This window comes from Artemia sp. Qi Xiang Cuo, chromosome 13 (genome assembly GCF_049724085.1).
Source record: "Artemia sp. Qi Xiang Cuo chromosome 13, ASM4972408v1, whole genome shotgun sequence".
In the NCBI taxonomy this organism is placed as follows: Eukaryota; Metazoa; Arthropoda; class Branchiopoda; order Anostraca; family Artemiidae; genus Artemia; species Artemia sp. Qi Xiang Cuo.
The window spans coordinates 43,386,354-43,401,862 of NC_142806.1; the positions used below are offsets into that span (position 1 = coordinate 43,386,354).

General features: G+C 34.0%; 1 protein-coding gene across 2 annotated transcripts in view; it reads right to left on the reverse strand.

The window, feature by feature from the left end:
• The window catches only part of pyd3 (beta-ureidopropionase pyd3), a 61,567-nt gene that overhangs the window by 38,652 nt on the left and 7,406 nt on the right, over positions 1-15,509 (reverse strand). The window contains exons 4-8 of one of the 2 annotated variants that reach the window (XM_089099401.1): positions 14,864-14,958; positions 13,067-13,273; positions 10,388-10,512; positions 9,304-9,496; positions 3,295-3,385 (exon numbers count right to left, since the gene is read on the reverse strand). In XM_089099401.1, the coding sequence (XP_088955527.1) occupies positions 3,295-3,385; positions 9,304-9,496; positions 10,388-10,512; positions 13,067-13,273; positions 14,864-14,958 (711 nt within the window). The remainder of the gene's footprint in view (positions 1-3,294; positions 3,386-9,303; positions 9,497-10,387; positions 10,513-13,066; positions 13,274-14,863; positions 14,959-15,509) is intronic. The other variant, XM_089099400.1, reaches the window with a different exon arrangement.

The following is a 15,509-nucleotide window of genomic DNA, read 5'->3' on the forward strand; positions in this document are numbered from 1 at the left end:
TTCTGGTACCAAAACCGAAGTACACAAATAATTGAACTATTCTAACGCACAAAAGTGAAACGCACAAAAGTGAACTTCCGTTTTTAAACGATGTGCTTCTTGTAACACCTTTGCAAGTATACGGTGGGCATGCTGGCATCCTATACGCGACTTAAAACCGAACTGATTTGCGTCATAATCCACCTTATCTTGAATAAATGGGAGCAATACATATTCAAATAGTTTGCTTAAATTACACGCTACAGTGATAAGGCGGTAGGATCCACAATTAATCGGATCCTTCCCTCGCTTCAGAACAGAGGTAACAGTACCACACAGGAAAGAATCAGGCACTAGTGAGCTACTAACACACATCTGAAAAAGTAGTTGCAGATGGCTAATTAACTCGGGAGAATTGATTCTTAAATGTTCAACGCAAATTCTATCCAAATCAACAGACTTAGATTTTAGTTTTTTAATGCTTTTCACAACAGACTCAGCACTAATAGGGATAATATCTTTCTGGCGTAGTCTACGCGGAATAACTGAATCAAGCAATCTACAAAACCTGGAATGGACTGAACAATTTACTGTACCGAAACTTGTCGAGTAATGACTAACCCATGAATCACCATGAATTAAACTAAACGAATCAGTCGTGTTTAGCTTACTACAAATCACCACTTCACTCCATTGTTAAGGACTTTTCGAAAATTCCTTACCCTTATATCGGACGCTACACAAGCTAGATTTGAATTCATACTTAGTTTTTCTTTTAATATTAAATACACTACCCGAGATGGGGCGGCCACGCGCATTACATATTTAAAGCCACATTTTTGCCCTGTTCTTAACAACTTTTAACCGAGGGTCCTCTTTCCATAAAGAACTTCTAGGTTTTGAGCGAATACGCGAAACAGGGACAGCAATGGCCTCGGCTTGTTTGAGGCAGGCCACAATCTGAGAATAGTAAGAATTAAGTTGTAATCGAGCATTAGGCGAGAGGACACTGGTACAAAGTAAATGGTAAGGAACTGTCACAGATGAGAGCAGAGTTTCCAAAGTACAGATATATAATGTCGAGTTAGCTTTATACCATTCATGCTTATTATACCATTTCGTGCCCCGTAAAGAAGATTCACAATGATGCGGGCCAGAAGAATGCGAAACAGAGACGGTAAAAGATAGGGAGAAGTGATCATAATCTCTTTCTTCACCATGAACATCGACACTCGAGCATATCACACCAGCCGAGCAAACACAGTGGTCTATATCAGACACACGTCCGCTATTATGAATATACCAAAAATCTGCACTCTTAGCTACTATCTTATATCCATCTGGCAAAGACTGAAGCACAAGATCAGACTGAGTCAACTCTTTATATATGATACAATATTAGGTCTCGCACTGTGATCCACTTGAATCTGTGATTTTTAATATTCCGAAAGAACTTCTTCAGAGATGACACAACTTTTGTAACTATATTAATCGAAAAAACTGTTTTTTTATCATCAGGTAGGTAAGTAAGTATTGATAATCACTAGATCTGCAATTGGAAGGGCAATAAAATTATCGTAAGAGTGTTTGCACTGGGGAGAAAAGCACGAAAGTCTATTATTCATAAGACATGCAAGCCCTCCGGAAGGTCTGCCCCTCGTATGTCTGGCACTGGTTGAATAAACTACATGTTCGTCGCTTCTGTTTAGTGAGCTGACACTTACAGCCGGCAAAAGATGTTCCTGTAGCAACACGATGTCAAAATCGTTCATTTTCTGATTTATTGAATAATCTTTGTCTTTGGTGACATTTAGGTTGAAGGAACACACAGAAAACGTTACTGTTCCAGTCATTTCTTGTTCGAGGCACGCTTAGCTATGGCATTGCGGATTACGCGGCACTTTAGACTGAATGCAACATGGCCTTCACCACATAGCGCACACTTCGGTTCAGCCAAACATGGTGTAACTTTTGTTGATAAATGCATACCGCTGCAGCAGGATCAGCGGGGAGGGCAGGTGCAATTGACCTTGACGTGATCAGGCGATTGACAATTATAACAACAACGGAGAGGACGGAGGCGCTCAAATAGTCAGAAAGTCTTATATTCTAGTTTAAGTCCGTGACGAAGTGTATTTGAAAGTCCAACAGCATCGTAGAAGAATAGCTTAACAGTCAAAGACTGCCCGATGCACTTAGCGTCTACAACTCCTTCACGCCCCACGAACAAACTGATGTCATAAGCTAGCTGTATGCCTTTAACTATTCCAACGAGTTTCCGCTCTTGAAGTTTTGCATCGCACTTCAGAACATTAGGTACCGCATCACAAAAGTCCTTTGCAGCAACTGGGTCAATCTGCACTAAAAGTTTATTGCCCGACGGCTTGATAGAATGATTGGCATGCGGTCCCTTGATTTGGTCAATGGAATCGTGACGTTTCAAAGGATTGTCAACCTTGGGAGAAATTCCAGAGACTACTACAGTAGGAGTTGATGTGTTTACATTTGTCTTAAACGAGGCACTGGGCAAGGAGGGAAAATTCAGATCATAAGATGTCACTTTTTCGTTTATCTGTTTAAGGGCTCGGTCTATGGAGCTAATCTTGCTGACTAACCTGGAGTAAGCTACTGCGGGGATAACCGGCACTTCAGTAGGTGAGACAATGACAAAAATTGGGAGCAGGGAATTATCAGAGTCACATTGACGCAACAAGTCCAAAATATCTTTCAAATTTCTCCGCGAAGCTAGGTCATCCTTCCACTGTGGAACAGCTTTATTTGCCTCTCCTATTCCCCAAAACTCCGCTTTGGCATCTTTAATAACGTTAACATCAAAAAATTACAGTGCATGATTGACTATTGTCACGTCATCGATTTCTTCACGAAAATTTGATTGGAGAAAATTCAGAACAGGCGAATATGCATATTCCATTAACATCTTGCTCACGTTTCAGCAATAATAACTGCAATGCCAATTCTAGGTCAAAAAGAGTCGATAGATATAGTTAGGTCAATATCCAAACAATTAATCCTTATGCGCAATGCGAAAGTATAATCTTTCCTGGAAAACAACATCACCGCCCGAGTGCTGAATGATATTTTTCTGGTGGTTTCAATGCGAGAGAAGTAAGTGAAGTGTTGGAGGCTGTCTACCTTGTCATCGCAATTTAATGTAAATAAATCCTAACTGAAAGTCAACAGGGGAAAATCACATCTTTAGCAGGGTTATATCCGAAAAAAATTTGGTGTTAACGCAACGAAGTCTGAATCAATACTCAAGATACTCAATACTCATTAGAAAAAAGAGTAGCAGACTTACTCTAAATCCCCATTTGTCTTTGACTTGGCGACACAAATTTAGGTCAAGTTCGGCTACTAAAAGCCCATCTCTTGTCCTTGATAGGCCCTAGAAAAGAAAACAAGATAAGAATTTAAGTTTTTAAATGGACGTTTTTTTATTTTATTTTAGAGCCTTTTCAGATACAACTGACTTAACTTATCTCAGTGAAAGTTTTTTGAATAGGAATGACAGGTCACTGTGCAATAAAAGGCAATCTGTTTAGAGGCTCCTTTATTTCTTTGTAATTCAGTTATCAGTACAAAGACACATTTAAGGGAAGAAACAATTGCCACTTTATCTCTCTAGAGAATAGAAAAAAGGTATTTGAGTAAATATATTTAAAAAAAAAGTTTTGTAGGTGAAGAAGTAATCACCCAGACTCCACTGGGTCAAACCTGTTTTTGCATCTGAAAACAGAGACTTGTTTGGGCAGCTCAACCTGCTGCAGGATATGATGCTTTGTTGAAGAAAAGTATCACTCTTTTTCTTGTTTTTCGAGAAAGAAGTTTTTAGGTATATTTGGTAAAATGAAAGATAAAATTCGTCCTTTAAAAACATGGATTTTTTCTTTTTATTGCGGAATTGGAATACGTTATATTTAAACTGAAACCAAAAATAGACTGCGAGTCTGTTTTGTAAGTTTCAGAAGTTAAAAAAAAACACACAAAAAACCTTACATTACACTGACCCCCAGGGCATAAAACACCGTGACGTAATGTATTATTTTGGTGCAAAAGGTCATGTAAGGCCCTTAAGACCGTATGAAATGCTTCATTTAGCCATGTCCAGGCACTATAATTGCACAAGAAGGGAGGTCGGGACATATTTTATTGCAGACATTACATCGCTGTTTCATGCAGGATTTAATCATTTGCAAGAAAAAAGTTAATTAATTCATCAATACTTTAGCTTGAATGTCCAAGATATCACCAAAATATCTAAATGTTTCACGATTAGAAGCAAAAGAAGATCACCAAGCAGTAGAAATACTTATTAAATCGAGATTTCTACAAAATTTGCCCTTAAAATAGGAAATAAACAGAATAATACTACAGTTTACGCACTTTGTTTTTAATTTGTATTTGTTTCAATATTTTTTCCTTGTACTTTTCCGTTCTCTTTTAATCAAGGTTTTATTTTTTTTTCCACCTTATAAACAATGTTACTTGGTTGTAGTGAGTCGTTTAGTTTACTCGGTCACCAAAAGGTCTGACAAAATACCAGGACTTCGTTACTGGAATCCCAAGCTTACAAGAGAAGAAAAAAAAGAAAAAAAAGAAGGAAACTTGTTTAACCTTTAATTTTTCTTTTTTTCCACCTTATAAACAATGTTACTTGGTTGTACTGAGTCTTTTAGTTTACTCGGTCACCAAAAGGTCTGACAAAATACCAGGACTTCGCTGCCGGAATCCCAAGCTTACAATAGAAGAAAACAAAAAAGAAAAACAAAGAAAAAAAGAAGAAAACTTGTTTAACCTTTAATTTTTCTTTTTTCCGCCTTATAAACAATGTTACTTGGTTGTACTGAGTCTTTTAGTTTACTCGGTCACCAAAAGGTCTGAAAAAATACCAGGACTTCATTGCTGGAATCCCAAGCTTACAAGAGAAGAAAACAACAAAAGAAAACAAAGAAAAAAAAGAAGAAAACTTGTTTAACCTTTAATTTTTCTTTTTTTCCACCTTATAAACAATGTTACTTGGTTGTACTGAGTCTTTTAGTTTACTCGGTCACCAAAAGGTCTGACAAAATACCAGAAATTCGTTGCTGTAATCCCAAGCTTACAAGATAACAAAACAAAAAAAAAACAAAAGAAAAAAAAAGAAGAAAACTTGTTTAACCTTTAATTTTTCTTTTTTTCCACCTTATAAACAATGTTACTTGGTTGTACTGAGTCTTTTAGTTTACTTGGTCACCAAAAGGTCTGACAAAATACCAGAAATTCGTTGCTGGAATCCCAAGCTTACAAGATAAGAAAACAACAAAATAAAAACAAAGAAAAAAAAGAAGAAAACTTGTTTAACCTTTAATTTTTCTTTTTTTCCACCTTATAAACAATGTTACTTGGTTGTACTGAGTCTTTTAGTTTACTCGGTCACCAAAAGGTCTGACAAAATACCAAAAATTCGTTGATGGAATCCCAACCTTACAAGAGAAGAAAACAAAAAAGAAAAACAAAGAAAAAAAAGAAGAAAACTTGATTAAACTTTAATTTTTCTTTTTTTCCACCTTATAAACAATGTTACTTGGTTGTACTGAGTCTTTTAGTTTACTCGGTCACCAAAAGGTCTGACAAAATACCAGAAATTCGTTGCTGGAATCCCAAGCTTACAAGAGAAGAAAACGAAAAAAGAAAAACAAAGAAAAAAAATAATAAAACTTGTTTAACCTTTAATTTTTCTTTTTTTCCACCTTATAAACAATGTTACTTGGTTGTACTGAGTCTTTTAGTTTACTTGGTCACCAAAAGGTCTGACAAAATACCAGAAATTCGTTGCTGGAATCCCAAGCTTACAAGAGAAGAAAACAAAAGAGAAAACAAAGAAAAAAAAGAAGAAAACTTGTTTAACCTTTAATTTTTCTTTTTTTCCACCTTATAAACAATGTTACTTGGTTGTACTGAGTCTTTTAGTTTACTCGGTCACCAAAAGGTCTGACAAAATACCAGAAATTCGTTGCTGAAATCCCAAGCTTACAAGAGAAGAAAAAAAAGAAAAAAAGAAAAAAAAAGAAGAAAACTTGTTTAACCTTTAATTTTTCTTTTTTTCCACCTTATAAACAATGTTACTTGGTTGTACTGAGTCTTTTAGTTTACTCGGTCACCAAAAGGTCTGACAAAATACCAGGACTTCGTTGCTGGAATCCCAAGATTACAAGAGAAGAAAAAAAAAGAAAAAAAGAGAAGAAAACTTGTTTAATCTTTAATTTTTCTTTTTTTCCACCTTATAAACAATGTTACTTGGTTGTACTGAGTCTTATAGTTTACTCGGTCACCAAAAGGTATGAAAAAATACCAGGACTTCGTTGCTGGAAACCCAAAATAAAAAGAGAAGAAAAAAAAAAAAAAAAAAAAGAAAAATTGTTTAACCTTTAATTTTTATTTTTTTCCACCTTATAAAAAATTTTACTTGGTTGTACTGAGTCTTTTATTTTACTCGGTCACCAAAAGGTCTGACAAAATACCAGGACTTCGCTGCCGGAATCCCAAGCTTACAATAGAAGAAAACAAAAAAGAAAAACAAAGAAAAAAAGAAGAAAACTTGTTTAACCTTTAATTTTTCTTTTTTCCGCCTTATAAACAATGTTACTTGGTTGTACTGAGTCTTTTAGTTTACTCGGTCACCAAAAGGTCTGAAAAAATACCAGGACTTCATTGCTGGAATCCCAAGCTTACAAGAGAAGAAAACAACAAAAGAAAAACAAAGAAAAAAAAAGAAGAAAACTTGTTTAACCTTTAATTTTTCTTTTTTTCCACCTTATAAACAATGTTACTTGGTTGTACTGAGTCTTTTAGTTTACTTGGTCACCAAAAGGTCTGACAAAATACCAGAAATTCGTTGCTGGAATCCCAAGCTTACAAGAGAAGAAAACAAAAAAGAAAAAACAAATAAAAAAAGAAGAAAACTTGTTTAACCTTTAATTTTTCTTTTTTTCCACCTTATAAACAATGTTACTTGGTTGTACTGAGTCTTTTAGTTTACTCGGTCACCAAAAGGTCTGATAAAATACCAGAAATTCGTTGCTGGAATCCCAAGCTTACAAGAGAAGAAAACAAAAAAGAAAAACAAAGAAAAAAAAAGAAGAAAACTTGTTTAACCTTTAATTTTTCTTTTTTTCCACCTTATAAACAATGTTACTTGGTTGTACTGAGTCTTTTAGTTTACTTGGTCACCAAAAGGTCTGAAAAAATACCAGAAATTCGTTGCTGGAATCTCAAGCTTACAAGAGAATAAAACAACAAAATAAAAAAAAAGAAAAAAAAGAAGAAAACTTGTTTAACCTTTAATTTTTCTTTTTTTCCACCTTATAAACAATGTTACTTGGTTGTACTGAGTCTTTTAGTTTACTTGGTCACCAAAAGGTCTGACAAAATACCAAAAATTCGTTGCTGGAATCCCAAGCTTACAAGAGAAGAAAACAAAAAAGAAAAAACAAAGAAAAAAAGAAGAAAACTTGTTTAACCTTTAATTTTTCTTTTTTTCCACCTTATAAACAATGTTACTTGGTTGTACTGAGTCTTTTAGTTTACTTGGTCACCAAAAGGTCTGACAAAATACCAGAAATTCTTTGCTGGAATCACAAGCTTACAATAGAAGAAAACAAAAAAAGAAAAAAAAATAAAAAAAAGAATAAAACTTGTTTAATCTTTAATTTTTCTTTTTTTCCACCTTATAAAAAATGTTACTTGGTTGTACTGAGTCTTTTAGTTTACTTGGTCACCAAAAGGTCTGACAAAATACCAGAAATTCGTTGCTGGAATCCCAAGCTTACAATAGAAGAAAACAAAAAAGAAAAACAAAGAAAAAAAGAAGAAAACTTGTTTAACCTTTAATTTTTCTTTTTTTCCACCTTATAAACAATGTTACTTGGTTGTACTGAGTCTTTTAGTTTACTCGGTCACCAAAAGGTCTGACAAAATACCAGAAATTCGTTGCTGGAATTCCAAGCTTACAAGAGAAGAAAACAAAAAAGAAAAAAAAAAGAAGAAAACTTGTTTAACCTTTAATTTTTCTTTTTTTCCACCTTATAAACAATGTTACTTGGTTGTACTGAGTCTTTTAGTGTACTCGGTCACCAAAAGGTCTGACAAAATACCAGGACTTCGTTGTTGGAATCCCAAGCTTACAAGAGAAGAAAAAAAAGAAAAAAAGAGAAGAAAACTTGTTTAATCTTTAATTTTTCTTTTTTTCCACCTTATAAACAATGTTACTTGGTTGTACTGAGTCTTATAGTTTACTCGGTCACCAAAAGGTATGAAAAAATACCAGGACTTCGTTGCTGGAAACCCAAAATAAAAACACAAGAAAAAAAAAAAGAAAAAAAAAGAAAACTTGTTTAACCTTTAATTTTTATTTTTTTCAACCTTATAAACAATTTTACTTGGTTGTACTGAGTCTTTTAGTTTACTCGGTCACCAAAAGGTCTGACAAAATACCAGGACTTCGTTGCTGGAATCCCAAGCTTACAAGAGAAGAAAACAGAAAAGAAAAACAAAGAAAAAAAGAAGAAAACTTGTTTAACCTTTAATTCTTCTTTTTTTCCACCTTATAAACAATGTTACTTGGTTGTACTGAGTCTTTTAGTTTACTCGGTCACCAAAAGGTCTGACAAAATACCAGGATTTCGTTGCTGGAATCCCAAGCTTACAAGAGAAGAAAACAAAAAAGAAAAAAAAGAAGAAAACTTGTTTGACCTTTAATTTTTATTTTTTCCACCTTATAAACAATGTTACTTGGTTGTACTGAGTCTTTTAGTTTACTCGGTCACCAAAAGGTCTGATAAAATACCAGGAATTCGTTGCTGGAATCCCAAGCTTACAAGAGAATAAAACAAAAAAGAAAAACAAAGAAAAAAAAGAAGAAAACTTGATTAACCTTTAATTTTTCTTTTTTTCCACCTTATAAACAATGTTACTTGGTTGTACTGAGTCTTTTAGTTTACTCGGTCACCAAAAGGTCTGAAAAAATACCAGAAATTCGTTACTGGAATCCCACGCTTACAAGAGAGAAAAAAAAGGAAAAAAAAGAAAAAAAAGAAGAGAACTTGTTTAACCTTTAATTTGGCTTCATATTCCGGCTCTCAGAGTAACAAAAACTCATAAATTTTAAATATTTCCATATTCAAAAATAATTACGTTTGCTTTAAGTTTTCTGGTTTATCTCGGTAATATTACATTTCTGGGGGTTCTAGTGGCTCTTAGTTCCTACACAGTTTCCAATAATAATTGTCAGGTTTATTCCGTGTAAATCTAAGTATGTACACTTACAGGGGTTCGGGAGCCATCTGGAGCTGCAATATAACTTGAACCATAAAAATGACCAAAGTCTTTGTGAGGCGGTTTCCCATCGCCTGATGTGAATTCGTTTGGAAATACTTCCGTGCCAACACGATTAATGGCACATGTGTAGTAGCTATTCGCTATGGCAGCATTCCTTGCTTCGATGGCCCAAAGAGGCTCACTAAAGCCAATAAAATTAGAAACAAATTAGTAATCTGACATTGTAAAATGAGCTTGATCTGGAAAGAGGAAGAAGAGGAAACAAAGAAATAAAATAAAAGAAAGAAAAACGAGAGAATAAAAGCAGAAAAAAAGAATGACCAAATCAAACTCCAGAAACCAAGACTTGTCTAGACATATAAACGTTTGACAGAATATCGAGGTTAAACGATATACGACAAACTCTTATCTTCAGAATTTTAGAAAAAATAGTAAAGTTATGAAGTAGCTTGCAGAATTACTTTTCAATCATGATCTAAATTAGAAAAAAAAGGAAAATTGCATTGCGTAGCTTAACAACAGATTTTCTTATTACTATAGACTGTACTAACTCATGTCAAGGGGTCTTTAAGCTAGAAGTGCGCATAGAAGCAAGCTAGACGCATGTAGATACACCTTTGCAAATACAGCCGATGACCGAAAACCCACCAGAGGACTCATAGGAACCAGTAACATAGTTAGAAGAAGAAGAAGAAAAAAAAATCGAATTAAGTTTTATATTTACATTAGTGACGAATCGCTAAATTTCATATAATGACTTCTATATTGGCATTTCATTATTCATATTCATGAAAAAAAGAAAAGAGTTTAACATTGGTTTTCCGCCGATGAAAATTAGACATGTTTTGTTTTAGGCTACAACCACCATTCCTGCACACTGGTGGGAACAGGATTCTCCGTTCTCGAGATTAGTTTAAAGGACCCTTTGGAAAGTCTGAAAGATGCTGGGTAAAAAAATTCTTTCTTTTGTGCTTTACACCCATCCGTCCCTCACATAAAATATCCTATAATCCTCTTTCCCGAAAGTTTTAGCCTGCGTGCATCAATGACGACTCTTATTTTACCTTCTTACCTTAATCCACCAACCGTTGCAGACGGATTAAAAACAATTTCAGCTCCATTGATACCATAAGCCATCCAATTCTGAGGATGATGGCGACCATAACAAATATTGACAGCAATTTTTCCAAAGACGGTCTGAAAGAAAAAGATATGACTAAAATACTGAATTAAGGGATGATAAAAACAAAAATAATATCCTAAAAGAAAACACGTGAACATTTGGTTGGACCGTTAAAAACAGAATTCGAAGGAGATATACCATCAAATATGGCAAGGAATTTCAAAGGACAGCGGAAGCTAGAACATTGCAAACAATTTAGAGAAAAGAAGACTTTCTAAAATACTTTTTAAAACGATCTAAGAAAAATAACTCCTCTGAGAGTTTTTTTTTTCAATTAAGTTTTGGTTAATGAAAAAATTTACACTACAGTACTACCTACTCTCTTTTTTTAAGTGTTAGCAATTGTCTTTTAACCAGAAAAAAAGCATATCTTTTTTTCAAAAATAAACACGCACTTCCAATATTTTTGTGGTCTTGAACAGGGAGGGGGATTGCTCGCGATAGATATAAAAAAAGTAACATTGCTAAACATTTACTCATTTGGGAATAAAAATAAATTTTCATTAATTACATACACGCGTGAACAACTTACAAGCGCTCAAAAGCGACAAAATAGAGAAAAAGGATAAAACATACTCAGATATTAGAAAAAGACGCCTTAAACAATAAGCACCAGCCCCTTTTAAATACAACCACGGCCATCTTGTTGGAAAAAATTCAGCATACCCCGCTTCAAATGGGTCGAGTGATGATCCACTGAACAAAGATATTTCTGGTCTATTTATCTCAAATAAGGGGGGGGGGGGACAAAAAAAAGTTTTCAGGCTCCTGTACTCATTTCCTTAAAGTAAAAATTTCCATTTTGAGCTTAATGACTTCATTAGCAATCCAAAACTTTGAAATATTTAGCTAGTTACTCAAAACAGCAGAGACTTCAACAGTTATAAGTGGGCACTTGAAGGTTGCAGGCTCCTAAGTTTCTGTTTCTGTCTCCGCAGTAAGTTTGAGCATGTTTAGCGCTGTATGGCTTGGTCTATTATCTGTTGTCAGCTTCATTATATTATTTATTGTTGGCTTCATTTTGAAATACATTGCCCAAAATACGCCTAGAGTTCTTCGAGATATGGGAAGTGACATATATATTTCTTAATCACGGCTAGTTACCATTACATTTTATGAAGCAAATATTTCCCTAAAAATAGATAAAGATGAACCAGAAGACACTTGGAAGTATAATAGCTAATTTTCAGAAAAATGTCAGATATGCCTGTCGATTTTACGCATTACAATGTGGATTCGTCTTTTGAGTTGCTGGTAGATTTAGCAACTTAAAGGGGGGGGGAGGAGTTAAAGACGTTAAAGAGATAATTCTTTTCCTAAATCCTCAAAAAGTAGTGTACGCTGCGGAGAGTTCAAATTTACGTGGTGATGGCAGGTTTTGCGTTCTTTTAATTATTAATAGAGCATAATGTACAATGAGATGAACAAAACCTCGCTTGGAAGAGAATAGCTTCAGGTCTCCAGCGTCTGACGTCACACAATCATATCTAAGAATGCCATTTACGAGGGCCGAAGGCCCAAAAAATGACAAAATGCTAGTCTGTTTGGCTTCTCCAATAATTTTTTTTCTTTACTGTCCTAAGAGACAAAAAATAATCGCTAGAGTTTCCAAAGTGGAAATTCATGCCTAAAGTTCGCTTCCAAAATAAACCTTATTTTTAAATAAATAAATATAATGTTCTTCAGCTCCTCGTCTAAACTTATACTCTAGATTTTATTGAATCTTTTGTGTCACTTGCTCTTATTTACCTGTTTATGGTATCCCAGTAACCTGATTGTTCCCCTTGTATTTATTGCAGGTTGTCAACAAATCAAATTTACGAAAATATTTAGTACATCCTAGTGAATTATGTAACCCTGAATAAGGCTAATGACCTATTTCACTTATCATAATAAAAAAGTTAGAAAAGGGGATTTGACTTAAAAAACCGCCTGATGGTCATTTATACCAGTACTAAAATACAGTCATTATCTGTTTTATTTTGGCTTATTAGTATTTCATTTATAATGAGCTTCAATTTTAGTTTTAAGGGATGTTATTCTATTTTTTTTCGAGATTTGCACTTACTAATTAAGACCTATTTGCACTCAGCTATTCTGTGGATAGTGTGCCGGTTTTTGGATGGTTTTCATAAGTGCTGGGCAATCATGTTAGGGGACGTCCGTATTAAAGTACCTCTTTGATGCAGGGTTTATAAACAAAACAGTTTTCCTTTTTTCAGATTTTTATTCAACTATTAAACTTAATACCCTTTTTATGTTATTTTACATTTTATTTTGTGCTATAGAAAGTTGTTTTTTGCTTTTTCTCACGTCTTGAGAATCACCTTCCAATTCTGTTCCACAGAGATTTTCCTTCTTTTCAAAAGCATAAGAAATTTCTATGAAAAATCAATGGTTAACCCATAAAATAAAGATGGATGAAAAAGTAGAATCTTACATTGCTCTTTTGATCAATTCTCTGGTGGGAAATTTTTTCGGAATTCTGATATACAGTTTTAAAAACTAATCAATTACATAACCTATTTCTCTTATAATGTGAAATCAGTCAAAATAAGAGATTTTAACCTCAAAAACAGGATGTCCAAGTGAGCTCTCCATGTAATAGGTGGATTCATTGAAGTCACCCACTCTTGGAATATGATTTTTCCTTGTTTTGCCGATCACATTGCCAGTATTTGAAATTACCACTGCCGTATTCCATATTGTGTCACCATGTACTTCGTCTCTTTCCAGAATTGGTGATATAATTACCATATTGTGACGTGCTGCTACCTAATAACATAGAAATAGAGGCGAATAAAAAAGAACTACAGAAAAAAACGAAGGTATTATTTGTAACAGCCTTGTTGCCATATTTAAAACCATTTGTAAAAAAAAAAAAAAATCCGACCATCTTTTTTCATATCAATAATTTTCGCTCCGTTTCCCGCCTTAGCTATGTTGAGAATCCTGTCTTTACAAAAACAACTCCTTCATTACAACTTCACAAATAAAACAACAAATGCAGTATTTGTGACAGGGAAATTAGTAGTGCACTTAAATTGTTTCGTCATGGAACAACATTCGCAGCGTGAGCATCAACGATGAAATGCATTTAGTCTTGGAAATTATCTTTTTACTACCATACAAAAAACTGAAACACTTCTTAAAAGAATCTCAAGATTCTGGGGATTACTTCCGCTGGGGGATTGTTCGACAGGGCAGCTGAACACCACATGAAAATGTTTGATAAATACTAGAACTCGGCAGTTATCTTTTGCCAATCAAACTGGGAAAATAATCTTGTCTATTGCAAAAATGGGGTATTAGGAGCATCAAGGAGTTAAGTACTTAGTTTTCAGCTTTTATGGCCATCATTAAACGTCCGTTTCCTCATAACAGAAGAGTCAGGAGCTTGATGAGATTATCATCGAAGTTTTTACCAGTTGTCTTATTGATACGGAAGGAATAATTGCTCGGTTGCTTGCCCAAGCGCCTTGCATTCATGCCTGAGAACTTGGCACTGATAGGAAAAAATTAAATTTCAGAGAAGAAAAATTTTGGATCAAAGAGGCACGATTCAACTGTGTAACAAAAGAAAGAGAAAAGAAAAAAGATAATTGTTTATTTTCAAGAATTCTCTTACACGGTGCATGGTGAAGGTATTCGGTATAAGAAAGGTTACAAGGAGTTACTCTCGTCGTCTCAAATTTGACAGGAATCATACTGTAAATTTCCTCGGAAAGAGGGTAAAGTACATACTTGAAGATTTATATAGTTGTCACGTCAAAAAGCATTGAAGTAGCTGAAGAGCTCTTGGAAGACTATGGTTCAAGCAGAGCCATATACGAGTTTCTGGTGCCCCAGTAAAAATAAGCGTCAGCAATATTGATCGTGATGCAGAAAGTGTACTGATGTAGTCATATTCAGAGAGGTCTGATAAGGTATGGAAAGAGAATCAAGATGTTAAGATACTCCTGAAGATGTAAAGACATTAGACTCGATTTTTTTTTTTTTTTTTTTTTTTTTTTTGTAAGAGATGTTTTAAATCCTTGAGAATCATAGACCAAACTTGGGCTTACTAAATTAAAGTCAAGCAACATATCGCTAATACCTAACGTATATAATCACAAACATGAATATCAGTAATTCAGAAAATACACTTCAAAACACGTTTCTATTAATAATGCAATACAAAGTAGACATTTTAAAACCAAGTCGATGCAATTTCTTTCTTTTTTTTTGTTAATTGAAGATCATATTTTTTCTATGATAAACGTATTGAATCAAGACTTCAGTAAATATTGGGCGCTGATATTTCTTTCTTAAAATTATCTTAAAAAGCAATGAATAAAAAATGAAATAATTTAATGCCTAGCATACCTGTTGAAGGAACTTTGTTGTTGGTCCGTCTTCAGCAGATTCTGCAAATTCACACCATGGAACTTTTTCTCTTGTACAAAAGGCAAAGGGCATAGCTGGAATCAAAACGAAATCGTCATAACATGTTAATATACAATAAGCCTTGTTAAAATAGTAATGTATTATCAAACCTACACACACAAGATGATTTGAAAGAAATAAACCTACCCCAAAGAATAAAAACAAAACCACGCCTTTGTCACATTTTTATGCTTTAGTTTTTTACATTTTTTAATGTGTTTGTTTTGAACCTTTGCATGTTTTATTGGTCAATTGAAATACTGAATTAAACAAGAACCCCAATTATCCCACAAAGTTCTCCAGTCTCTTAAATTCAGCTTTAAATAGCGTCCCATACATCATTGACACTATTAAAATTATTTACTCCAGCAATTTCCTGGTAAAATTTTTTTTTTGTCATGTACCATTCATACATATTGAAATTAAAAATAAACAAACAAAACAAAACTCATTTGTAAGTATCAAATGACACTAAAACTTATAACATAGAGAAGTTACAGAGAAAATAAGAAGAGGGCTGTCACTGGAGTTTTGCTACACCTAAATGAGAAATTTGTCCACATTCATTAATTTATATCATGTCATG